Source organism: Canis lupus, chromosome 19 (genome assembly GCF_048164855.1).
Source record: "Canis lupus baileyi chromosome 19, mCanLup2.hap1, whole genome shotgun sequence".
NCBI classification, from domain to species: Eukaryota; Metazoa; Chordata; class Mammalia; order Carnivora; family Canidae; genus Canis; species Canis lupus.
The window spans coordinates 32,438,162-32,466,055 of NC_132856.1; the positions used below are offsets into that span (position 1 = coordinate 32,438,162).

The 27,894-nt window shown below is 39.7% G+C and overlaps 1 protein-coding gene across 22 annotated transcripts in view; it reads left to right on the forward strand.

Moving 5' to 3' along the window:
* Nucleotides 1–27,894, forward strand: part of FHIT (fragile histidine triad diadenosine triphosphatase) — a 1,386,045-nt gene that overhangs the window by 1,115,135 nt on the left and 243,016 nt on the right. For 20 of the 22 annotated variants that reach the window (XM_072785574.1, XM_072785573.1, XM_072785575.1 and 17 more), the window contains 2 exons: nt 507–652; nt 3,212–3,241. In XM_072785574.1, the coding sequence (XP_072641675.1) occupies nt 507–652; nt 3,212–3,241 (176 nt within the window). Of the gene's footprint in view, nt 1–394; nt 653–3,211; nt 3,242–27,894 lie in introns of all 22 variants that reach the window. The other 2 variants (XM_072785588.1, XM_072785591.1) reach the window with 2 other exon arrangements.

Here is a 27,894-nt window from a genome sequence, read left to right on the forward strand (position 1 = left end):
TGTACATTTTCAGAATGTCTATACTCCTTTTAAATATAAATAAAACAACTCCTATTGTATTTTCATTACATATTTCTCTAAAGAGATATTGAAATTAAAATTTTAATCATGGATATTCTGCTTGCTTTTCCAACCCAGTGCCTTTGGCTGCTTGAGAAGACAGAGCTTTTGAATTGGGGTCAGGAGATAATGGTCCAGAATAGATTTTGCCTCTTGGCATAATTATTTCAGCCAGCACTTGAGTCTCTCTGAACATTAATGTTCCTTTCTCTTAAAAGATTTTCTCTAGTACACCACTGTTTCCCCTTCAAAATATAATTAACCATGTTTATAAGCTCTTTTTGAACTTCTTGGAGTTTGGTGGTTGGTAAATATTTGTTCTTTTATTCCTTAGTCTTTGAGAGTTCAGGCGCTGGGCCAAGGGGATTCAGTACTGTGGCAATAAACTTCTTGGTAAAAATGCTACCAAAAGCAAGCAAAGTGTGCCTTAACAGAACTCACCACAGATGTCCTGGTGTGTCCCCTTCGGCCGGTGGAGCGTTTCCGAGACCTGCGTCCGGATGAAGTGGCAGATTTGTTTCAGGCGACCCAGAGAGTTGGGATGGTGGTGGAGAAGCATTTCCAGGGAACTTCTCTCACATTTTCCATGCAGGTGAGTGTACAGATGGCTCAGAAGTTACTTTTCTAACTTTTCACATCTTAGCATTGGACTCCCTTTTAAGCTGCCATCTCACTGGTAAGGCAGCTGTGGTTGTTTGTGTCTTACATAATAGCAGAAAAATGTGTTACTAACCTGGGACCATCCTACTGTCCACTGGCCCCAAGGTGGACTGCGGGATGTCAGCTGAGGCACTGTCTGCAGTGTTGTTTACAAAGCAAGTGGGAGTAATAGACAAGTGATTTCATGGACATTAAGCCATTCCAGATCTTTTACTAGAACTGGGATTAGACTAGTTATTTTTATTGTGTGGTAAATATGTTTTGAGTACTGCATGGGCCTAGCCCTGCTCTGCTTTAGAATAATAGAGAAATGCAAGTTAGATGGGACCTTGCCCTCAGAGGGTTCCTTTTCTCTTTAACTTAAGCCCCAGTGATCAATAATGGATTGGTATGAAGCTGGATTGACTGAATATTCTGTGTGGTCTGCTTCTCTGGAAGAAAATGAGTCACACACACACACACACCCCCATTCAGTGGAGATCTTTAGGCAGAAGTTGAGCAGAGTGTGGGAGAAGGAGGTCTGTGGTAAGTCATCAGCTGTGGGAATTGAGTAAATCAGTATGACATGTCCTATGCCCCTTCAGATACCCTGTGGGAAGAGCAGGGGGTATTAATACCTAATTAAAGTCCTTAGTGGCCTTGAAATTAAATGACTCTGCAGTAACCCCTTGGTAAGGAATCGGGTTATTCCATCATGTGAGACCTCGCCCCTCTGTGCTTTAGTTATGCAGAATATTTACAATCCTTCTTCTACCTTCCTCATCTCCCCACCATAGACCTTCAAAGAGAACAGATAAAGAAGGCTGGTCTTTTCAGGTTATGAAAGGCTCAGACTAAAAATGCTCTTAAATGCTTCTTAAAATTTTTTTGCTGCCATGTCTATGTTGAGAGTTAACTCCCCTTTAAAATACAGTGTGTGTGTGTGCGTGTGTGTGTGTGTGTGTGTGTGTGTGTTGTATGTCAAAGCATCTGAGTCACCTTCATTCAGGTATTTAAGCTCAGGGTGGGTTTATCAAGCTTATGCTACAAATCATGTTTCAGAGAGACCAAATGAAGGCAAGTGACGGCAGACATCTGTCAGTGTTAAATGAAATGATAGAAGAAGACTCACATTCACTAGAAATGGCCAGTGCTAGTTATCTAACATGATTTACTAAAAAGTAAATTTCATAAACGTAGGAACTGACTTGTGCATAGCACATGGAGTACTTTCATGTATGCTGTGTTTTCAAACTTTTTTAAAGCTTTGAACCTCACTAGGATATTTATCCCGCAATCCTATGAACCTCCGTCCCCATGGATACATACATAGATAAAGGACACCAGTTTTACAAAACAACATTTACCCTTTCGATGCACTCTAATAGTTTTTGTTATATTATCTGATTTGTTTTTAGTGCTGATCACCATCCATTAAGTTGCCTCCATGACCCACTAATGGGCTGTGACTTCGAGTTTGAAAACCACTGATACACAGTTCTCCTTAATCTTGACCACACCAGAGCAAACATTCTTACCCATTAGTCTGGGTCACAGAGGTACAAAGATTTGCTGAAAGTTGCAAGATTCTTTTTTTTTTTTTTTTTTTTAAAGATTTTTTTATTTATTTATGATAGTCACAGAGAGAGAGAGAGAGAGAGGCAGAGACACAGGCAGAGGGAGAAGCAGGCTCCATGCACCGGGAGCCTGACGTGGGATTTGATCCCGCGTCTCCAGGATCGCGCCCTGGGCCAAAGGCAGGCGCCAAACCGCTGCGCCACCCAGGGATCCCAAGTTGCAAGATTCTAATTCAATTTTGCAGTTTTTGGTTATAGACATTTTGGTATCTTGCACCAGCTAAGCACTTGCTTTTGCTTTGTATTGTGAATGGTGATTGGGCAAGTTGGCTCATTTTTAACTAAACAAATAGTTTTGTAGGCTCTTAAAGAGCTGAGGATGGGAAAAAGGATCAGCTACAATGAATGCTCTTACTTTTTTCCCCCAAGGTCAGGACAGTTGGAGAGGGCCCACTCTTGTGTGATCTTCCCATAAAAAGACAGCTCATATTCCTGCTTAATGGATTATGTTTATAGCAGGCTTTTTTTTTTTTTTTTTTTAGCAGAGACTTCTAGTAATCAGATATTAATTAAACTACATTGGATTTAAAGATAACCAAAAGGTGTGATAATTTACCTCCTCAAACATCTCCATCCTTCCTTTAATGCAATTAAAACCATACCCAAGAGCAAAGAGCACGGAAAGTAACAAGAGGGTTGGTTCACTGGATAATTTATATCATCTTTATACATAACTTCTCACTCACTCTCCGGCGGAAATGGAGAACTGTCTGGTCCCACACATTTGAAGTGAATGGTCCCCATGAGAATACTGCAAATTAACACACAATGAAATTGGATCTAAATTATTAACGAGAGATATTTCTGAATAAGCAGGAGATACCATCTATCTGTTATCACCTCTGTTATTTATCTATCTTTTTTTCTACTTCTAGGATGGCCCTGAAGCCGGACAGACTGTGAAGGTGAGTGCTTATTATGTGCATACAAATTAATAAGGGGCAATTATGAGAACTAATAAAAATCACACTGAGCCATTTGCAGCACATTGCCGGTTCATTATGTTATCTCCGAGGTCAGGGAGACCCTCAGTGTTAGAGCCATAAATCCTGACATTATAAACTATGCCAAGCAATATGTTTCCCATTAGTTTACAAGACATTTACCTTTTGTAGTAAAATTATTATTGTGTAAATGCTAAAACAGAAGCTAAATCAAAGAAGTTGGAAAACAGAAACTGAAGTCAAAGGAGTTTGGGTAGAGTAGTGTCTAGGGAAGAGCACTGAGCCCTGTGTGGATTGGCAGGTCGTGTGTGAAGCTGAGGTGTCTGGGTTCTACACACACTCTGTTTCTGCCTCATTGTTCTTGGGCAATGGGCTATGCCAGTTGGTTGCCCATGGTTCTCCCCTTGCTCCATACCCTGCTTCTCTCTTTTTCTCTCCACCCATATACCTGCACTTTTCCTCCCTTTGTGTTTCATACTAAAATTCTAACTTAATGGAGTCAGTGGAGCTCAAAGATAGGTTTTTAAGTGTGCTAAAAGAGGAAAGGAGGATTTATTAGGATACTCTCTGCTTTCCTAGTAAAATAAAATAAAATAATAAAATCCTGGCTGATTCTGAAGCTGGGTTTCTGCGCCCTTCATACAAATGCAAATTCCTCCGCAGTTAGGTCCTACACCTAAATCATAGAAAAGGTTATTTTCAGTGCTAGAAATCAGAAGAAAGTCGAACTGGGGTGCTAATGTCATACTAAGCAAAATAAGGTCTTATGGTTTTGAGATACTAGCTGTGAGCGGCTAAGGTAATGCTTGGCACCAAACAGTGCCAAAAAAACCCCAGTTCTTTTTTGATATTAATTTGCATGTGGCTTTAATGTTTAACAGAACTACTGTGAGACTTTTAAAATAGAATGTCTTGGAAGTACTTCTGAGGAACAAATGTCCTATAGGGACTGCCATCAAATTCTTTGTGATATGAAAGAGCTAGCCTCCTGATTGCTCCAGACACATGATGTAATAGGGACAGAGGGGACTCAGGGCTTTTCTCTACCCCACTGTCCACCCGCCCTGCCAGGCTTCTAAACATGCAGACACCAAAAAGAGTATAACATGAATAGCTTCTTTCTGAAATTGTTTCTTGAAATATGAAGCACAACGTTTAAACCTGGTTGCTAGTTTTTTAAAAAAAATCCATCCAGAATGCAAATGTAAATTCTAACAACACCAGACTTGGTTAGATGCTGTATGTCCTATGCATTTGATGGAATTCTTTCAGCCATTGGAAGTATGGTTATAGAAGCATCACTAATAAGGTGGGAGAAAGCAAAAACCATATCAAATGGAATGCACAGATTAGTACAATGTACAGATTAAACATATCTAAAATTTATAGGAATATATATGTAATATCTCAAAATTTCATTTTAGAATTCCAAATGGGGTATTAAAATTATGCCCTATACAAGCAGGCAAATTGAATTGAGACCAAAAGTAGATGATGGTTGCCAGGGGCTGGAAGAAGGTGGGCATGGGGAGTGACAGCTAAGGGATAAGGGTTTCTTTTTAAGTTGATGAAAATGTTGTGGAATTAGATGGTGGTGATGTTCTTGCAATGTTATGAATATTGTAAAATCCACTGAATCAATTTTAACATGGATAATTTTAATAATTTTATGGTATTTGAACTGTATCTCAATTAAAAATAGCAATAAAACATAGTAAAAAAAAATCCAATGAATACCAAGTGTAGCAGGGCTGAGTACCATGGCTGTAGACTATCTCATTTTATTATTTTTTATTTTGTATTTATTTTTTTAAGATTTTATTTATTTATTCATGAGAGAGAGAGAGAGAGAGAGAGAGAGAAAGACAGAGAGGCAGAGACATAGGCAGAGGGAGAAGCAGGCTCCACGCAGGAAGCCTGATGTGGGACTCAATCCTGGGACTCCAGGATCATGCCCTGAGCCAAAGGCAGATGCTCAACCCCTGAGCCATCCAGGCATCCCAGACTATCTCATTTTAATTGTGACTGCCTTTTTGATGTCCCAGTTATCTGGCCAAAAAAGTTAGTGGTTTTGTTAACTTCAGTGGAGTAATTCTTGCTCTATAAGACTTGTACATAAATTGTTGAATGTGATTATTATCTCCACCGGCATTGTTATTTAACCTAAGTTACTATTTTTTTTTTTAACAATTCTGTATGTTTGAATTAGTAGATTGTATTGCCTTGGACATCTCTCAGCTGTTTCCAGTCTAATCACAGAACTCCCCCAATATGAATGAGGGGGGCCTCTCAAATCCTTGTGGAATATAAAATGACTAAACAAAAACAACCACACATATGCATATGAAAACTTCGACATATGACAGTTTTGAAAACTGTGCTTTTAGACCAAGTCCACATACTTGAAGATGTCTAATCTATGTTTTTCCAAGTGCAGTCCTTATACTACCTGCATAAAAATTAATTCGGGTGTTAGTCAAAAAAAGAAGTTGACACTCCCAGTTCTTATTCTCAGTCTTTGTGTTCAGGGCTTGGGAATCTTCATGGTGAACAGCACACCACATGAGTCTTTTCAGAGTATGGCCGTTGATCAGCCTCATTAATTTTTGGTGATACAATAGAAGCTGGTAATGGCCACCTACCCCCTGATGCGTGGAAGCCAGCCTTATGGCAGCCAGCCCCTCCAAGGAGCAGGGCAGCACCTTCAGGATTCAGCTCTCTGGTTCTGGATCCTGCAGTTCAAGACTGAGCATTTCATGTTTTGAAATTCACACAGTTGCGCATTTCAGGGTAGCATTTGACAGCCTGCCATGGAACGCACAGTGACTGTTGGCTTCGTCTTTGCCTGTGTGTCTGACTCTTGGCATTCTGCTTAATGTGGGTTCGAAACCATTTGTGTCTCCTACCGGGTAGTCATAACAGTAAGCCCAGCGATGATCTCTTCCCCTGAAGCAACTGTTGTTATTGTTAGTGAAGGTGTACCACTGGGTTAGACTCTTGAACATGGTACCACCTCCGGGTTTTTTGTTTCAGGGGCTTTCGATTCTGTTTTGCAAAGAACAAGGATGGCCTCGCTTACTTAGTAAGTAATTCGTAAGCCGGAATGGAAAATAGGGAAGTAAAAAAGTGACCTCATATTTCTCAGTTCATTATTCAGTTTCCTTTTGAATATAAAAGTAGGAAAGCCCTGCTATCTACCTTTTGATCGTTACAACAGTTGAGGCATCCTGCGGACTTGAGAAACAATCTCTTTTTTTTCTGTTTTTAGGCATGTATCACAATATATGTATATACACATACAGCCACATGTCTACTGTTTTATTAGCCTTTTCTGACTCCCACCCCTCATCTGAAGTGGCTCTGCTAAAGCCTTTACTCTCTATCCTGTTGCCTTCTTTGATTTCCTTCAATGCATTCTTTACCGTTTTTTAATTTGTTTGTGTGGTTGTTTTTGTTTCTGTACTTGTATTTCCTTAGCCCCTCAAAAACGTAAGCTTTTTGAGGATACACATTTTGTCATTGTCTCCTAAGGCCCTTTTGGGTACTATGGGGGAAGATAACAGGACTTTGCTCCATAGAGTAAATCCCTACTTATAAGTTTCTAACTTGAGTTAACATGAAGCAGCAGATAATAGGTACTTGCACTTCAGTGTGTAGTCAGGGATCCAGGTCTCCTAGGATTTCTCTCAAGAATCCCTGTCTTTCAGGCATCACTGACAAAGACCAGAATTTCCAGTGATCAGGTTCCCAAATCATATTCCAAAATGTCATTTCAACTAGCCAAATCACTAAAGGCAGTGTTCTGCCCTTTAAAAGGGATGCTTCTTAGTAAGTTTAATGTGACTTATCTTTTAGAGTAATTACTATGTGCATCTTTGGGAAGGAGGGTGTTTTAGATATATTAAAGAGAGAGATTTATGGCAGGCAGGTAATCTAGACTCTCATAAGAACTATTTATAGGATATGCTTACTTACCCTTTTCTGTATTTATAGACTTGAGTCCCCTACTTAGATATTTAATTTTCTAATACTAAGGCAGTGGGAGGTGTCTTAATAACTATTGCTATATTAGCTAGCAATTTTCAGATTGCTTGAGAAAGAGCAGGAAAAGGAGTTCTTTTTAAAAGTGTGATTTAAAAATTAAAACCAAAACAAAAGTGTCTCATTCACCGAGGGGTCTCTATGGTCCTAGAACAGATGTTCTATGTGGAAATTTGATAATTTTTTCAGTTCATGACATTGAGGAGATTTTAGCTCTTCATGAAGTCCAGTAGTTAATACACTTTGGTGTTAGTCAGAGGTTCCGTGGGAATATTAGCTATACTATTTTACTTTGTGACCTTGGGCAGGATTCTTAACCTCCCTGAACATCTATGTCTTCATTTTTCAAATGGAGAGAATCCTATCTATTTTGTTGAGTGGTGGTTTGGGAGAAACCAACATGAATAGATGGCCCAGCCCGTCACATACTGTCCCTGGGACCTTGTGCATGTGTCTTAATATTAACCTTACCCTCAGTTTTCTCATCTGTAAAATAGGCAAAGACGACTTAAGAAGAATATACTTGGAACTGAGACTGTTTGTATCACTGATGAGTTCACAGTTACACACTGAATTCTTGCCACTATTAGCTTTTGCCATTTTGCTTAAATTCTTGAGAAAACTTAATCACATGACTTGTGCTATTTGATTATCAACCTTGAAATTATTTTAAAAGTGGCCAGTTGAACATTCAGGAACCTGCATTATTAACTGGGGGAAACTATCTCTAGCCTAATATTTTTTTAGCCTCTGATTTACCCTACAGTAATGGGTAAATCATGGTTCTAAATCAACATTATACTTCAGAATTCCATGAAGTAGGTTTTCACAAAGCAGAAACCTGCCTTCCTCCTATGCTGATTCAGTAGGTCTGGTGTGGGACCCAGGATTCTGCATTTTAACAGACACTGTAAGTGATCCCCACGCATGCCTTAGTCCAGTGCACAGCCACTTAGCATCAAAGTAATGAGAAGATTCAGAGGAATCTCCACATAGCTCCTTGTTTTCAATCCAAATGAATCCCTAAAATTTGGTGTGCACAGAATGGAGAAACTGACATATTGGGAATGAAAATGATTTTACTGGACTGTTATTTATTATTTTCGTCTGTAAAGAAATTTCACAAGAGCTGTAATTTGTCAGAGAACTTTTGTCCTTTGATTAAAACCATGACATAAAGTGCCTTCCTATGTTTATACTTAATTCCTGCATTTACTGCCAGAAGAATTAGTATTTTAAGGATGTAGTAGCTTTTATCTTGTGGAATTGCCTTAGAATTTATCTCTCTTCTCTCAGAATGAAACCAGTTTGCCTGAATTTGGTAAACCAAAAACAGTTTTGGTGCTCAGGGGATGGGTTTGGGTGTACATCTGGAGTGGATACCTCCAAACCTGCCCTTCCCTCCTGGTATGTACCTGTCTCTGGCTCTCCCTCTCCTTCTGGTGATCTGGGAACAAAACCTCTGGTGCCTGGCTCTCCAGGCAGGAGAAGAAACCAAGAGCCTTTCTGTCTCCTGTGGGAAACTTCCTCTCTCCTACTAAACCTCCAGTCTCTTGTAAGTAGGTACAAATCATTGTGTTTTTTCATTTTTAAATAACTAATTTTAATTTGCATGATGTCATGCAAAGCACTGAAAGAAAAATTAACCAAGCCCCCTGGTGTTTTCCAGTTACTTTTTTTTTTTTTCCTCTGTTCTTTCAGTTTCACAGTCTGCTTCGGTAGATGGGATGGGGGATGCTGGAAATGGAATGAGGATGGAGGGGAAATATCATCAGGATTCCAATATACTCATGGTGAGGAAGGACTCTGGAGCCATACAGCCTGGTTTCTTTTTTTTTTTTTTAAAGATTTCATTTATTTATTCATGAGAGACACACAGAGAGAGGCAGAGACACAGGCAGAGGGAGAAGCAGGTTCCATGCAGGGATCCCGATGTGGGACTCGATCCCAGAACCCTGGGATCAGGCCCTGAGCCAAAGGCAGATGCTCAACCGTTGAGCCACCCAGGCGTCCCTACAGCCTGGTTTCAATCTCAGAGCTGTCACCTACCAGTTGTATGACCCAGCAAAAGTGAACCTTTCCAGCTTCACCATTCATTTGCAAATTGCTAAAATGAGGACCTCAGTGATACTCTACCTCCTAGGGGTGTTGTGAAGACCAAATGGATTAATGCATGTAAAAGCCTTTAAAACAGCACTTAGCATGCAATATATCTGAATAAGTGTTTGCTTTGGTTTTATCATTTTCACTTAATCTTCACAACCCTTAAAAGTGAGCATTGGTGTTTTACACTTGAAACCAAGATTTATGGAGGTAGAGTAACATATCAAACCACACGGGACTGACTGGTAGTAGAGCAGAAATTCAAACCTAGGCCTGTCTCAGAGCCCCCTCTCCATATCATGTGGCCAGCTGTGCCTGAAAAACATCTTGCACCCAGTAAACACAGGGGAAGAAGCACAAGGAGAGTTTTTGTAACTATTTTGTCACCCTCAACATAGATTAATCTGTAAAAATTATTTTGCTTTGCCTAGAATAATACTGGCTTCTCCCTAAAAATACCCAGAGAATTCTCTGTTTAACTTTATTATACAGATGAAGGTTAACTAGACTAAATGCTGTTTTATTGCTGTATATCAATTTGTAGCAGAATTATATGTTTTAGATCTTTAATTTTTCATTAGTGCTACCAAACAAATTTCTTTAGTAATTGGAGGACCTGACATAAGCAAAGTGGATATTTGGCTGTTAAATTTATTTTGAGATGTGTAATGCAGAAATGTGGCAAATGTTGCAGATATGTTCTGAATGCCAATGTTTAATAGATTCCAGGGAGTTGTCTTTTACACCTGATGTTAGTTGGGGGGAGGTATTTAGTCACTGTCAAGTCCAATATCTTGTGAAAAGCAAAGTGCTCTGTAGACCCCATAATGCTTCATAAAGGTAAGGTGTTAATTATTCAGAGTCACCTTCTAACCTCTATTGATGCCATCACTCACTCTTGCCATTTTGCCGTGGAATACTAGGTGCTCAGTAAGTCAGCACTGAAGGAATTTCTCTCTTGCTGTTTTGCTCCGTGCATTTCAGGCCTGAGAAATAATTTGTAAAATTCTCTAATTCCATATAACCAGCTCATACTAGATTTAAAGTTTTGAAACTGTGGCATCTAAATAATTGGCTTCACCAAAATGTGAATCCTATGGAAATTAACAAACAAAAAACAAAAGAGAGGAGGAATAAAAAGAAAAATGAAAGTAAAGGTAAAGTCAATTAATCATGTGACAAGGATTCAGTTTTGATGAAATATGGTCATGTCAGTCTCATTAAATGACCCATTTGTTATAAATCACACCACACACCTTAAATATCAAATGGGGAGGGAACATCCATTAAATAATGTGTGATTTGGTTGAAATTGGTTATTGTCGCTGAAACAGATACAGATGATATTACAAACTTTTGTTTTAGGAGTTATTAACAGCAAAAATAATAAAATATAGAAGCAGATTACTTACTGTCTATATTAAATGTAAAAATGCAGATCTGTGTATTGCTTAGAGATTTGGACACACATAGGGTTGGGATACCCCCAAGTGGAGATGATAATGAAGCAACTGTGGAATGTCAGGGGTATCAAGGGGCCTTCAACACCATAGATCATATTTTAAAGTTGGGTAATGTGTATCCATTTGTTCATTACATTACTTATATTTTGTAACATCATTGACATTTTAAATAGATTTTGAAAAACTATACAGTTTTCTGTATATATATTTTTTTCACTGAGGGTTTTCCACCAAGAAATGACTATTATAATTCATTCTTTTTCCTTTGTTATTCTTAGCATATAACTGGTTCTCATACTTTCTACATTCAAATCTGTGATGATGGAGCCCAGTAAATAGATTTTTGAAATCTTTTGAAATAGATTTTGTAAATGGTATCAATTCCCAGTTAACTCTGTTGTTGCCCAGAGTTAGGAACTGCTGTTTTCTGTATTTCTATAAATACATTTTGATTTTTGGTCAAAGTGATCTAGGCTTAATTCTTGCTGCGATATTCATCCTTAGTTATTCAGTCCCTTTCAGGGGCTCCTCTTTGCCTTTTATGCTCAAGCCATTAATAAAATAATTCTTAGAATCTAAAAGCAGCTGGAATAGTAAGGATTTGGTGACTGAGCCTGGGTCAGATGGAAATCAGCTTAATGAATAATGGACATGGCAACCTGCAGAGCTACACACATGGAAGAATTAGAATAACGACCTTACTAATGACATTTAAGTGAAAAATACAGGGTTGGTGAGAATCCGTAATGACTCTTGGGCCAAACACAGTGAGAAATTCTGTCCCTCCCTTAGAATTACGTTAGTGCTGGGTAAGGATAATTTTGAAATTTTAACTTCAAGAGTCACGAAGCATCAATACTACACCTGTGGTCTCATAGCAGATTCCCTCTGTGGAGAAGCCACTCATCTGCCAAGATTAGGGAAATTAGAGGTGGACGTCTCTGGAAGCCTTCTGAGTCAGAGGAGTCCCAAACCTCAGGAGGAGAGGACAAAACTGATGGTTTGAATTCCTTCTGGGCTCATTCAACATAAAGATCATATTTTTGGGTCCTGCTCATGAAAACTTCCATTTTCTTCCCCTGGCAGTTTATTCCCTTGAAGAAGCTCTTCTTGTTCCTGATGATACATGAAAAATCAACATGAAGTTGTTTAGGTTGTTGATCTTGCTTAAAGTGGTTTAGAAGAATAAACAATGTTGAGTGAACAAAACGAACTAACCAAATACTCCTTTACTTTGTGGTGAAATCCATTTATCCTAATGTTCACATTCAAATATCACACTGTAGGGTCCACATATCAGTACCTGTTTCCTGAAAAAAATATGTTCTTATCATGCTTTGTGTGCTGGGGCCCTAAAAACAACCCAGCTGGGCCTTTTATTTGTGCTTCAATTCATCTGTCGGTTGTAAATTGTCGGTATCAATTCTCAGATGTAATCAGGTTCTAGCAGTATAATTTTGACAAAACTGTTCAGCCATGGAAGGAGGAAATATGATTCCAAGTTTGGCTTTGCCATCAGATGACCAGAGATGAGAGTCACTCTCAAGGAAGAAACTTAGAGCGTGGGATAATTTGGAGAATCCCAGAAGGGGCAAATGACCATGGATGGCATGTGGTATCATCACCTGTTGTGCAAATGATCCCCCTCTGTAGCCTTTAAATTAGTCTGTCATCTTCCTCTCTATCTGGAAACCCAGTGTACTGTGAGGTAGCTGCTTCTTGTTTGAACCACTCTGATCTGTGGTTGATGATGAGAATTTCCATACCACCAAAGGTATTATGTCCCTACCTCATAGGAAATCTGCATCCTGTCTGCTTGTGTTCTATTATGTAGCAGTCTTTATTATTTTAATTTATTCTTTCAGTGCCTACTGTATACCAGGTATTGTCACAGGCCCTGGCAGACCAAGAAGAGTGAGACATCGTCCCTGCCTTTAAGGGCAGTCTTTGAAATACGTGCTGTCACAGAGAAAGGCTGCAGGGTTGTGTAAGTTCTATAGTGCTTGTGAATTCTCCTCCCAGGAAGTGTTTATTGAGCACCTACATGGGGCATCAGCTGCTGGCAGGCACAGTGGAAGAACAAACAGCCAAGGAAGGACTCTCAGCCTTTCTAATTTTCAATTAGAAAATAATTGCAAGCTCTGAGCGGTATTAACAAGGAAGTAACAGTGTGTTGTGAGAAGAAACACGTGGAAGGAGGGAAGATGGTGTAGCGGCTTCTCTAGAGAGGGTAGCCAGCACAGGCCTGCTGGACAGGTGCATTGAGGTCTGAGGAGTGATAAGAATCTGTCCCAGTGGAGAGCTGGGCAACAAAGAGCATTTGGGGCAGAATAAACTGCAGTAAGGCACTTGGCAAGTTCTAGGAGATGACTGATGGCCCCAGTAGCAGGAATTTGGGGTAGAGAGAGGTGAGCAAGAGTGCGGTTACATCAGGCCTTGTATGTCCTGCTAAGGAGTTTTAACTCTATTTTAAATGTATTCAATGTTTGCATTACATTCCAAGGGTAGAGGGTATTTCATGTGTGGCAAATATGATGGGTCACCTTAATCAATTTGGTTTTTCAGTTTCTAAGCCCACTTTTCTAGAACTTGTAAAATTTTGTCTCATATCTATTTTGAGCACCATGGTTGTCTCTCCAGCATGCTTTCTGTATTCCTTCATTAGTTAGCAGCCAAGAAGTTATGGTGCGTTTGAATCTCTCTCTAGCTTTTCAGGTGTGAACCCTCTTTGGTCTAATTCAGGAATTGGGAAACTCTTTAATAAATGTCCAGATATAAAGCATTTTAGGCTTTCAGGGCTAGATGTCACAATTTTACCCCTGCCTTTGTAGCATGAAACCACCCACAGAAAACATGTTAATGAATTTTCACAAATAAATATGGCTATATCCCAATAAAACTTTATTTATAAAACCAGGCCATGAGCTGGATGAGTTTACTCACCCCTGGACTAGGCCATTTCTCTCTGTCTTATGACAGAGTTATGACTTTAGTTAACTCTCACCCAAGCCACTTAGAGTGTAGGATTCCATTAGCTTCAGCGCTGGTTGTTCTCAGCATCTTGGAGAGTTTGTATCCATTGTTTGTGGGAAGGGCTATGAATGGGGAAGCAGTAACCCTACCAGTTGCGAACAGCTACCTTATGATTCCTGGGGCAACCTGCATTAGGATGAAGCAGATACTGAGGCCACACTGGCTGAGATAGATGTTGGACCCTTGGTGACGGTATCAAGTTGCTGAACGAGCCAGTCCTGAAACCTGCACCACCTCTAGACTTTGTGGTTAGGTGATCCATTCAAGCCTCCTATTGTTTTGTTTTTAAAGATTTAATTCATTCATTCATTCATTCATTTATTTATTCATTCATTCATTGGAGACACACAGAGAGAGGCAGAGACACAGGCAGAGGGAGAAGCAGTCTCCATGCAGGGAGCCTGATGTGGGACTCGATCCCGGGTCTCCAGGATCACGCCCTGGGCTGAAGGCAGACGCCTAACCGCTGAGCCACCCAGGCATCCCTAGCCTCCTATTGTTTAAGCTGACAGAGTTGAATTTCCTGCTATTTCCAGTGGAAAACATCCTCAACTAGATCATCTGCTCTAAAATATTCAGTTATTGTTACCTCTTAATATGCTTAACTGGCAGTTTGTGTAAAGTGCTTCTGCATATCTGCAATCCTCATCGCACGCCAATGGGAACCTTTGAGTGAAAGTTGGAGAATCAATGGCCCTAGAAGAGCTTAACTTCCAATAGGCTCTCTTTGGTGCATGACCACAAGGTAATTCCATTAACTTTAATGATGGTCGTGCTGTATAAAATGGGCCCTGTTAGTCTATTGTTTCTCTTCTTTTTAGCATTAAATCTTATCCTGCAGCTAATTCTTCAGGGTAAGATATGTGCACCGATGCCATTCATTTCTTGGCCTTTATTAATACATGCAAGACTCTCTCAGGGAGGGAGTTGAGTACATTAAAAATGAATCCACTGCCCCATTTGTCGACTCTGAGAAAACCCGGGAGTTAGGGACATCAATGATTATTATTGATTGTTGTAAGGTCCAATAAATTCATAAATATGGCTCAAACAATTACTGTGGCCACATTAGCAAATTATCAGATTTCTAACTTCCTTTGGAGCCTGGCCTCAGAGATTTAAATAGAATGCCAGAGGGAGAAAAGTTGTATTTTAGGAATGTGACAACCAGGGCTAGGATAGAGAAATTTATGATTTAATTTGCCATGCAATTTAATTGAGAATAACTTTTGGATTTCTAAAAAGTGAACTTTGATTAGGTTTAGCCATCAGAAATAAACTGGAAATATGGGTCAGCTTATAGTTTTCTGAGAGTCTGTCAGGAGGGGGAAAGGAAAGTGTTCATTGCGAGGAATGACTTTCCTGGGTGACCTTCTACCCTGCCTTCTGTGTTCTTATTTCCTGTGTTCAAATAATTGGGTTATACCTGAGACTAGCTGGCTCTTTCCAGAGATGTGCTTTTTACTTTTTTCACCAAGTGTCAATTTTCCCCCATTTAGAAATAAATCAATTCAGAATGAAATTACCCAGAGCATTCATTTTTCACCATCTAGTAAATGAGCCTCTCTAAAGAACACGAGGTCTTCCCGTTTGCAGTTCAGGCTTAATAACATCCTCCTCTTAGACAGAAGTAGTGCAGAACTGTTGTCCCTGGCTTCTCCAGGCTTTTCATCTTTGGTGGACTCCTCGGCGCTGTTTGCTCTATAAAATGTACATGTTCATAGATTCCTTTGCATATTTTCTGAAGATCTAATGTGAAGTCGGACTGCCTGGTTTAGATTTCTAACCCATAGCAGGTTGGGACTGAGCTGCCTGTGGCATCATACCATCCATTAGCCATTATAGTCCCTCATCTGAAGCCCTGGCCTCACAGCCCCGCTCTGATGACAAGCACACCAGTGGCTAGGTTTCCAGGAATGGATTGGCTCATCTTTCAGCTCACTTCAGGAAAATAGAAAAGCAATTTGCACAGAGATAAAGGAGATTTCATAGAGATCTGGGTAGAACTGGCTAACGGATTTCTACAGGCAGTCAGCAAAAGCTCGAAAACCCAGCTGAGAAATGATAAATTACTGCTAACTGTCCTAATTATCCCTTGACACTCTGTGTTGAAACCTGACTAAATTTTGCTGAAACTTACAAATAGGAAAGAAATTTAAGGTCTAATAAATTATCCATAATAGAAATGCTGAGAGAGAGAGAGAGAGAGAGAGAGAGAGAGAGATGGCTACAGCAGAGGTCTTATATTGATCACCGCACAGTTTCCTGAGCCTTAGCAAGAAGTAGGGGTAAGGTGGGGGAAATGTGTTAGATAAATTGTAATGTTAATTACAAACCTAATTGATTATACTCAGCATGCTCATCAGGTTAAGGAAGACTATGAGCCAACTCCCAAGGTCATTACATTAATAGCCATGGTAAATGTGTAATTTGTGTTAAGTTGACTTGTGAACATCACGTTCTTCTCTGTAAACAACATAACCAACGGACTAGTTTTAAAGGGTCACACACTGATCAAATGTACTTGTTTCTTTGTATTTTAGTACAATCATCTTGTACTAACCCATCTTTCATATTTTATAGTTTCAGCTTTACCCTCATCCCTTGTATAAATCCACGTAAAATCCTTCCCGTGATGACTAGCTTACTCTTTACCAACTATCTTATTCCACCTTCAGATAACTCCAGTTAGAAAAGTTTGTTCTTTTTCCTTTTCTTCTCTTCTTCCTCCACCTCCTCCTGTTTTCCTATGAATCAGCAATCACAAGTCTGCAATCTTGCCTCTTTTGTTTTTCTCTCTGGAGTCTGGGTAGTCTGGTTTAATCCTGTATTTCCTCTCCTGCTTAGAAACCTTATAGGAGCTGGAGGAAATGTGCTCTTGTCCTCCTAAGAACTCATCAGTGCCTTTAACTGTGTATATGGCATGATTTTTACTCCTTTTCCAAGTTTGTCCCCACATCTGGGTGTTCTCTGTGAATTCTTCTACTTTAAACATGTTGCTGAGAATCATGTGGGGGCATCTAGATGATAGGAGCAAATGTTTTACTGCAGTTCTTGGGACACAATAGGCTCTCAATAAGTGTTTGTTGAACCTGAAGATGCTATAGAGCCTTGGAGCTGGGTGTTCATGCTGCAGATGAAAACTGTAGGAAAATCTTGTTGACAGTTACAGGCACAGCTGAATTGTGGGATTTTTTTACTCCTTTTCATAGTTTGAAGACCACTGAATCTGGTCAATGATACAGGATCCTCTGATGTCACTACCCGCAAGACCAACGGGGCAATAAATTGATAGAGGTGCTCTTTGATCTCACTGTGGACAAATGCTAGCAATGAAATAAATTCTGAGCTAATATTCTTAATTGAGTGGTGATCTGTGGAGGTTCTTTCCACACCAAGGGTCTTTTTAGAGACTGTTCCCATGTCTAATACCCACTAAGCTTTCATGCTAATTATTTTCCCTCTAGCAAGCATATAAAAGTCACCTAGAACTCTTTGACTCATTGGGGGTGACAATTAGAAGCATAATTTAATGAAAGGTGGCTAACTCATTAAATTCTGGGGGTTGGAAGGATAATAGAATCTTTGAAGTCTGAAACATATGGACTTTTCTGTGGAAAAACTCAGGTATATGCACAAAATGTTGCATTTCATTTCAGGGGTCTCCTGCCCCCATGACACCTGTCCATGGACTGCTCTACTAGCCTTACCTGAATTGCTGTCTTCCACCTATATTCAGGGGCAGTTAGTATTACTAATATCAGTGAATGGGATAAATCTTGAGGCAGGTTGCAAAGAGCCATGTCCTCCCTATTTGAGAGATTTGCCTTGTAAAATGTGACTCTCACTAACAGGAGTTGTTTGCTCTGAGGATTCAAAGTCTGGCTCCATCTACTCTTAGTTGTATGGCTTTAGTTGAATGGTTTAACTCTCTCTGCATTGGTTCCTTTGTGAAATTGGGATGAGAATACTCCTTCTTGCACAAGAGTTTTTGACTATCACAAAAAGCTACAAATGGGAAACTTTCCTCACAGTGCTAGGCTCGCTGTATTTTTATTTACCAGTGATTTACTGAGAACTGAGTGCTTGCCAGCCTTTATTCCAGCTTCTGTGATGACATCAGAGCATGAGGGGATGTAGTCCCTACCTTCAAAGAGAGCATGTTCTTGGATCTTCATCTCCATCACCCCTGCATCAAGCAAGGCTGATGAGAACATCAAGAGAAACACCTATAGAGGAGTTAAGTGGATTCTGGTTCATTTCCAGCCTGTCATGTCATTCTGTTAATGGGCCCAGAATTCTTATTAATGGAAGCATACTGGTTTCCAAGCAGTATGAGGAAGCGAGTCAAATGGAACTGAATTTGCAGAGCTAGTTCCTTCATGATGCAAGCAGTGAAGTCTACCAGGTGTCCTTGGGAGGGTAGGGGAACACATAAGGTGTCTGCAAAGTGTGTGCCCCTGAGACGGGCATTTGCTCCTTTACGAAATAGATTGTTACTAATACTGTGCATCATGAATTCTTTAAAAAATGGACAGTAGCATGATTAAGAAACTATTTCCCCCATAGCCCAGCCAAGATAGAACATTATTCTGATGTTAAATTTGCATAATGGAGAAGTGGGGATTTCCTTAACCTCTAAGGACCAGATGTGACCTTAAGCCAAGCTCGAAATTCACATGAACTCATTTCAGTCAGCTGTCAAATTTTACTCCCCTCTTCAAAAGACTAGATTTGACTTGAATATAGAGTTTAGAAACATTAGAGGTTGAAATCTGAGAGTTAAAAAGGGAGTTAAGTCTCAAGTTCAATTAAGAGTGCAGATTTGGACATTTATGTGGAATTGGGTTTAAAGATAAGTTTCAAATATGATGAGGTTTTGTTCTCTTTTTATTATTATTTTTAATGCTCGCACTAGATTTCCTTTGCAACTTCCCATCGCAGCCACTGATTTGGGATATCCTGGATGTGACTGTCAGAAGGAAGAGCAGAGAGCTGAGGACATTCAGAATTCAGACTTACCCCCACCTCCCAGGGGTGGGAGGTTTCTCCAGCAAAGTCAGGGATGCATGGCGGTGCTGCTTCCCCAGGAGAGGGACCCTGCTTCCCTCCTGTCCCACCTGTCGCAGGCCTGCTGCCACCTCCATAGACTGACCCCGGAGAACATTCGTTATGCAAACACTCTGCCATCTGCCATGCCGCGGAGGCTTCCAGGCTAGAACAGAAACAGGTGTGGTGTCAAAGTAACTTAGTGAGGAAACAAGTTGAAGAGGGAACTCAGAAATAGTCTGTCTCCTTGTGAACCATCCTCACCCTTGGCCCTTGGAGCCTGGACCAGCAGCGCCATGCCTCACCAGTGGCTGGCTCTTTGTAAGGCTTGTAAGGTTGGTTTGGCCTCCAGTCTGGTACTGGGCAGCTTTGTGGAAAGACACGCGGGGCTGTTGCATGACTTGCAGGGGGCAACAGACATTGTGGTGTGGATCTTTCAGCAGGCCCACTCCTGGTTTGCAGCAGGAGTGCCCTCCTTAACCTGTTCTTTCAGAGGTGGTGCGTTGCCAGAACTGTGAGAAAAATTTGTTCCTCTTGTCAGATGAGGCATGGAATTCATTTTTCCCTTTTGAACTCTAGGGAAGAATGAATTCTTTGGTTGAAATGGTATCAGTGGAACTTCTTTTGTGATGGTGTGCTAAGGCAATTCTAGTTGGAATTTTTTTTTTTTTTTTTTTTTTTGGACAGTGGATTGTCAGTATTACTGAGAGAAGCATATGTGCTTTCATTAGAAGAATTGATGGTCACCTCATCTTTCAATAACTAATGAACATCTATTTGCATTAATAGTTATACTTTACATTTTTAAAATTAATTTACAGTTATAAAGTGCTTTATATCACGTTATATCACGTACTTTAAATGACTTGTACAGGGCAGGATAAATAGCACAGGGGAAGGCTTTGAGCCAGGGTTCAAATCCTGGCTCTAATTTTTTTTTTTTTATCAAGTATGTGATTTTGGGCAAGTTGTTTAACATCTCTGATCTTCAGTTACCTCATATGTAAAAGGCAGATAATGATAGTGCCTGGCTTCATAGAATTGTTGTGAGGATCATAAGAGCTCAGGAAAGTATAGGACTTTTATCACAGTGCCTAGCATATGGGAAACCTCAGTGAATGTTAGCTATTATCATTGAACTATTAACATCATCAATGCTCTTATTACTGTGTTCCCAGCATCCTGTGAAGTAGGTATGCTGCCAGAAATTTTATCTTAATTTAAAAGATGAGGTGACTGAAGCTCAGAGGGGGAAAAGTGACTTGCTCAGGAGCTAGAATCCAGTCAGAGGCACAGATGAACAGAAATTCAGACCCACAACACCTCATTTATGGAGAAAATGTTGGTAGATTCCCACTGATCTGCTCATATAGACTGATTTCTGTAGTGCCAGCCTCATCAGAATGTGGCTAAGAAGCTCAACTCCCAGCAACAGCTTTTAAACCAAAACATTTAATTGTGTGTTGTGGGGGAGAAGAATCTGGAACTTTTCTCTGACACAGAGTTTTCTAAACTGGGAAAGTAGAGGCCTTTTGCAAACTGGTGATTGAGGTGTCATAAATTCCATCACTGTCAGGCTAAATAAAACATCTCACTTAAATTAAAAACGCATTCCATGCTCACATTGATGTTATTTTAGAATTTTTATGCTTTTTAAATACAGTTCATGTATAACCAATTTTATCTTTTAAAAATGACCAATTACCAGCCATGAAGAATGTATGAGGAACAGTAACAAATATTAGTTACTGACTTTGTAGAGAGTTATTGTGAGCTCTAGACTTAAAAGCTCTGTGATACTTGGTATCTGTCTTCCAGGGGTATGCAATTCTGGGGGAAGGGCAGGAAATGTATATAAATAACCAACATGGCAGCATGTTGTAAGTGCCAAGTGGTGAGTTCAAAGTGAAGAGTAAAACACCATGGATTTAGATGGTTAAGGAAGTATCTTGAGTATAAGAGAACTTTCTCTCTTAGTGAGTCCATTCTACAAGAAAAAGGGTGGGGGATCCCTGGGTGGCACAGCGGTTTGGTGCCTGCCTTTGGCCCAGGGCGCTATCCTGGGGACCCGGGATCGAGTCCCACGTCAGGCTCCCGGTGCATGGAGCCTGCTTCTCCCTCTGCCTGTGTTTCTGCCTCTCTCTCTCTCTGTGACTATCATAAATAGATAAAAATTAAAAAAAAAAAAAAAAAAGAAAAAGAAAAAGGGTGGACAGCAAATTGCCTGTGTGAAACAGTAGAGGCAGCAAGCATTAGCAGGATTAAGCATGCGTGTTCTTTTTAGTTTTTAGAAAGTTATTATTTGGTTAGCACTTGGACTTCTTATGGATAGAATCATTGCATTCAGTCTTTGAAGAAAAATACTATTGGTGGAATAAATTTGATAACTGTGTGGTAGATTGATCATCATTGCATTCAGAAACATTTTTAGTCATGTTGACATATTTGGGGCCTGGGTCTTTATTGTTGACACCCTTGCAAAGTTGTGGTGGTGATTTTCACATGCTTTTTGTTCTGGGAATAAGCTACAAGTCAGTGTCTGGTGCAGGGATAACATCTGTTTCTGGTACCTTCTGTACTACGCATAAAACATTATGAAACCTGTTGGAAGATGAAGAAAATAGCACAAAGCAGCATATTCTATGTAGAATCTCTAATAAATGTTTAATAAAACTCAGATACCCAGAGTTCAAAGATAGGATATTAGTTTTTGCCTCATGTTTTGCTCATTGGCTGCTTGATCCAGTCTCTAGGAATAATGGCTTCCTGACAGTTTCCTGAAAATCTTGATTGGTAGTTGTTACACACTTATAAAGAAAAACACTAGTAGGGAAACAATTCAATTTTAGTGGAGGCTATATCCATTGATCTAATTGAAATATTCTACAAATTGATTTTAGCATTAGTATTTCTTTAAAAGTGGCATTTGTATTCCCCTTGGGAAACTTAATTATGCAAACAATTCTTAAATGTACAACAACAAGAAAACATAATATAAGTCACTCAAAGCAGATATATGTCTTGTATTTGTGGGGTCTTGATGGCAGGCTAGTTCTCATTGCTTAACTTCAAAGTTAACTATGTATAGAAATAAATTATTGTACTGATTTCTAGAAGGGAATAGCAGGGAAGAAAGTAGTGAACTCTGGGCTTCATGTTCTTGTATTCTTATTCTATTTTGGCTATTCCTATGACCTTGTCAAATCTTTCATTGTTCTTTTTCTCTGATTCCTTTTTCTTCCTTTCATTTTTTTCCCCTCTTGCCCTAATCTCCTTTACCCTTTACAGGTTAAAGCCATTTCAGTTGCAATTGACAGAAAACTCAAATTGGATAAAGTAAAAGTAGGATTTATTGAGTCATATGATTAAAGAATCCATCCAAGTTCTGACTTCAGGTATGACTTGATTCAGGGACTCAATGGCATAAGGAGCCATCCCATATATGTTTCTTTTCCTCTGTCTCATGTAAAGCAAAGGACAGGCATTAACCTAGGTATAGAGATGGCAGTAAATGGCAATAAGTTGAGCATCTTGATTGACATATGTGCACGTCAAGAACAGCACAGAGGTGAGCAGGTTTGGAGTCCGCTCATAAAGATACTCGAGAGCCAGGATCTGTTTTCTGAATGTGATTCAGGAAGTATTCAGGACTCATTGAGGTGAAGGGAAAGAGACTGAGGGGAAAAGATAGATACTTCCTAGAGAGCAACAGGAGAACAGTCAATTGGATAAGGCTGAAGGCTGGGATATGAATGTATCTTTCTGCTTGAGATCCCAATAAGAGGCTTGGCAAGTGAGTTTATAAGAAGTGATAAATATGAGTTCATTGCAAGATCCCATTAGCTAAAGGACTGTGGTAGGACCCCATGGGATCTCGATTTCTATCAGCATCATTTATGGTCTAGGCAAAATCAGGCCAAACACAAAGCAAATACTGGGTGAGACATCTTTCTACCCAAAGAAAGTCTCAGTCCTTTTCCCAAATACCACAATTTCAGGAAGAGTCTGTATAATATAATGGGTTTTGCCCTGTAAATTCAAAATCAGAAAGGTTGTGATTTTCTGCTTGCAAGATCACACGATGCTAAGAAATCTCATTCGTCCATTCATTTAGTATTTACTAAGCACCTGACGAGTAATACCCACTGTCACATATAGGCCACTCTTTTGTATATACTGCTAAATAAAACAGATGTGGTCCCTAACCTCATGGGGCTGATAGTCTGCCAAAGTCTGCCATTCCTCCAGTTTACCTAAAATAGCTCATCTTGATTCTTCAAGTTTGAACCCTTAGAAGGATTATTCCTAGGAAAGATGTCTGGAAAATATAATCAATAACCGTATTCAACTTTAAACTCCATTTCTCAACACTTTGTTTAAAAATTTTTTTATAAAAATTTATTTCCTGGAATTTTTTGTTCTTGATATATGGCAAAAGCTCTATAATGACTATTTTAAAAATGACTTAATAAGGCAAGTAGTTTTGCTGCTGTTTCTAATATGCCAATAGATCACTTAAGTGTCATTTGTTAAACTACTTAGGTCAATAAAAATCCTTTCATTGTTTTTCCACAAGTGACCATTGAGCCACAAAACACCAGCCTTAATCCTTTGCTCACATTCCTCTATCTGCTTTTGGCTGGCGTGGGATATTAGTGATTACTTCTTCACAGACTGTTAGCCAAGAGTTATCACGATACAGTAATGGTAAAGGTTCCCCAAAATCAACTGTTCTAATTAGGGAGCAAAGTGAAAGGGTAAGCAGTTTTTCAAAGTGGATTGAAACCTGGTGAGTGAGAACTGACTCCCTCATACACTCACATATAATTTGAAACACCGACTGCTTGCTTAATATGGAACAATATACTTTCTCTCCGTGCATTTTCAGATTTCACGTTTATTCATTAAATAGCTGATTTAAATGAACTGGCAACTGATGAAAACCCACAGGAAACAGAATTAGAAATCATTCTGACTAAGCAAACAAGAGAGTTGGCTCCACAAGCCCCCCTCTCTCGTAACGCCAAATTGCTCCCTAAGCGCAAACAGACAGAGATCTCATTTGGAAGATTTTTATAGTTTCTTTTCTGACAGCAGAGATAACACTTGTTCATTGTAGATATTTTGGAAAATACAGAAAAAAAATACAAAGCAGAACATTGAAATCATCCACAGTTAAATTTATGTTTGGGCTGATGTCTTTTTTAAAAACAACTACAAAAAGAAACGTTCATAAAATATAAAGGTTTCTTATTATTTCCCACTCATGGTTAAGAAAAAAGAAAAACATCAACAACAGCATACAAACAAAGCTTAGGTAAGGTTGTCTTCCGCCTCCATTTTTCTGACCCTTCTCTGTTCTGTTTGAGAGAAATCAGTTCTCTATCCGGGGAAATCCCTGCCAGAGAGGAGAAACCCTCTGTTGTCTGTCTCTTGTTTTTTTCTTTTTTTTTTTCTCTTTCTCTGATGTTTGTGGAGAAGAACATGTCATTTTGATATAATGATGCCTGGGAAATTGAACACAATTTGTTAAAAATAAAGCCATGCAAATATTGAGAGAAGGCAAAAAGGAAGGATGACAGATAGGCAATTCTGTATTCCTTGAGAAGGAGTCCCTGTGAAGACACCAAACCCAGGACAGATGTGCTTCTGGTCTCCCTCTCTTCTATTTACCTATAGATTGTGAAACATAATGATTTGCAAAATAGAAGCTTCCTTATGCCATATTTTGATATTTCAGACCCCCAAAGCCCAGACCTCAGAGACCTCACTATGCCATTGTGGGGTAGTTAGAGGGAATGACTCTTGTCTCCCAGAGTCACCTGTAAAACTCGTCTTCAGTGAAGTGAAAGTTAACCCAAGTACAGAAGAGCCTTGTCTTGCTCTAAGTAGAACAAAGCTAAGGCCCTGGCATCTCCCCAGTGCTGGCAGAGGTGTGGCGTGTAGGTCATTTGTGTGAGAAAGCAGTCATTTCATTCCTCCGTAGCCAAGCTGACCTAGTAGGAAGGCTGTCTCCCTATCCTCAAAGGTTTCTGAGAAATTAGAGCTCCCAGTGTCTTCCCACAATCACATCTGCTAGGCTGCGAACACAGGGCCTGACCTGAAAAAATATCAGCCCTTCCTAAGTAGAAGCCACTTGGAGGCAGAGAAAATCACCATTAGCTGTTTTCTCACATTCCCAGGTACTTTGAATCCACTCGCCTGCCCGAACCTCCTTAAAGCCTGAGTGTAGGGCTCTGGGGTCAGAAGCTCTCCATTGCCTCACCCCAATCTGCCCCTCAATGGAAGCAATCCAGACCACACTTAGCACATTCATTCATATTCATCAACCTGAAATTGTGCATGCTGCCTGCACAGGTAGGAGAAACTATTGCCCCTCAAATACCACCTGTCCTTCACTTTGGGGACTTGGCCCTGTTCCATCCTGCTCTGAGGACTCAATGCATACGTTCTCTGGTATTTTTTTTTTGAAGATTTTATTTATTTATCCATAGGAGACACACAGAGAGAGATGCAGAGACACAGGTGGAGGGAGATGCAGGCTCCCTGCGGAAGCCTGATGTGGGACTTGATCCTAGGACCCCAGGATCATGCCTGAGCCAAAGGCAGACACCCAACCACTGAGCCACCCAGGTGCACCAACGCATACCTTCTCCCACCTCAGAGTGCCTATTTTCCTCCTGCTTCTTGAATAGCTACTCATGCTACAATGCTAATTTTAATCCTTAAGTACTACCTCCTCAAGGAAGTCTGCCCTCCACTCACAGGTGTTTGCTCCCTGTCTCAAGTTGAAACCCTATTGCACATGTGTGATTATTCATTTAAAATCTGTCTTCTCCAGTAGACTGTAAGCTCAGGAGAATGGGGCCACATGCATCCCCACTGCCTAGCTGAGCGTGCGGCACATAGAATTAGTCTAGGAAACACCAGAGTGAGAGATGTTGTGATGATAACGTTTAGATTAGAATTTGTTTATTTAGCAAAGGGCACTTTCACATTTTTGCTTTATTTGATCATGTTATAAATGAACCAACCATAGATTCTATCAGGGCATTAGGGATAGAATAAAGTACCAAAGAATAAGGTGGGAGAGAGAAATTTATGAAGCTACTTAAATTTTTAATTCTACTTTTAAAAGATAAAGTCAGATATGTTTTCAAGCTGTTTCTGCATTTTTAACGAATGTAACTTTGGAATATTCAGCAGTGAAGGTGACCTACGGGATCTCTGGTTCGGTATGGGAGGCTACCTGTTAATTTCATATTCTCTTTTCCTCTCAGGTTTCCAGAGCCTCACACCTTTTTACTTGAAAAGCTTGTGCGCATTTCCCTATAAACCTCCCAAATGTATAAAATAATTACCCAGGAGACAAAAGAGCAGGGCTCCTACAGTCAGATATTCATTCAAGAATCTATGTGAGGCATTGTTCTGTCCTGGATCAGATTACAATTTATTCTCTCTTTCAAAATATATTTCAAGTTACATTATTAAAATGCACCATAAGGAGTCTTTGTGCAGAAAATCGAAAAATAGGGCTTTAGATGGGGCAGGCTTCTCTAGCACCCCAAGTTTTTTATTTTCCTTGAAACATTCCTTCACTTTGAAAAATATAAGTAGGCCAGGGAGAGAAATGCCTGATGTGAATTTCTTCTAATAGCCCCAAACTCTTCTTTCAAATTACTGCAAATGCAACTCAGCATTTTTTTTTAGTGCCAGATTGATGGGGGAAAAAGTGCATGTTAAGCTTTCTTTATTAATTAAAGGCAGTGAGGAAAGAGTCATCCTAGCTCAAGTTTATGAAAACAATGCTTGAAAATGAACTTGCAGTATAAAAGTGGGTGATGTTGTGTGTTAAGAGTTGGTGTTCTTGTTGGCTATCATTGCCTTCGAAGTGACAAAACAACCAATGACTGGTGGGCTTCATGAAGGAGGAAAGTCACAAGATTTTGAATGGGATTTCAAGTCGGGTTTGGAAAGCCATTCAAGAAACTCTCCAGAGAAACGATTCTGCTTTTGCCCCATTAGACAAGCAAAATGAACTAATAGATCACCCTTGGCCCTAATTCTTAACCTCATTCACAGCCAAGCTCAATTATACCAGGTGAATGATGATCTGGGTGACCACCAAAGTAGCTAGTAGGATGAAAACTTTTATGGAGTTAATATATATGAATTATACCACTGTCTCCTACCCAGGGTCCCTTGGACTCTGAGGGAGGTCCAATCAGAGCCATATCTGGGTGATATGACAAAAAGGAATGATTCATCCTTAAGTAACCATAGTAGAAAAAAGTGAGTAGGGTTGAGAAGAAAATGGTCTTTGGAATTTTAATCCTTCTCTGTATATCTTGTCTTTCTTGACTATCCGTCTAAAGATAGAGTGCCCTTGAGTTTTATTTGGACAATTTTGTCCTGCTGAGAACTGCTCGGTTATCTTAAGGATGTGGTCATTTTTTGTTCTTCTTTCTTTGCTTCTGCAAAGAATGATTCTGTCTGAGTTTTCTCAGGAAAGTTAGCTTGATGCATTTTCAGGGTAGACAGTAATAAACTGTTGTATGCAGGGAAGAGAGGCTTCTCTCCTACTCTCTTAGGTTCTCTCTCTGGTCCTGAGAATTAAACTGACAAAAGACAGATAAACAAGGGGAGGACATTCACGTTCTATTTGTTATTAATATTTTTACACATACATAAAGGCTTTGTAAGAAATGAAAACTCAAAGAAGCAGGCAAGTCTGAGAGCTTATATACCATTTTCACAGAGTGATAAACTGTGGAAACGCAACAAGACAAAGGAAAATGGGGTTTGTGCTGGGGCGGTAAACCATGAGAAAGTGACTAGGAATACATGAGGGAAACTAATACAAGATAAGGATTATTTCAGTAGGTTCAATAAGGATTATTTCAGTAGGTTCGTGTGTGTATAAAT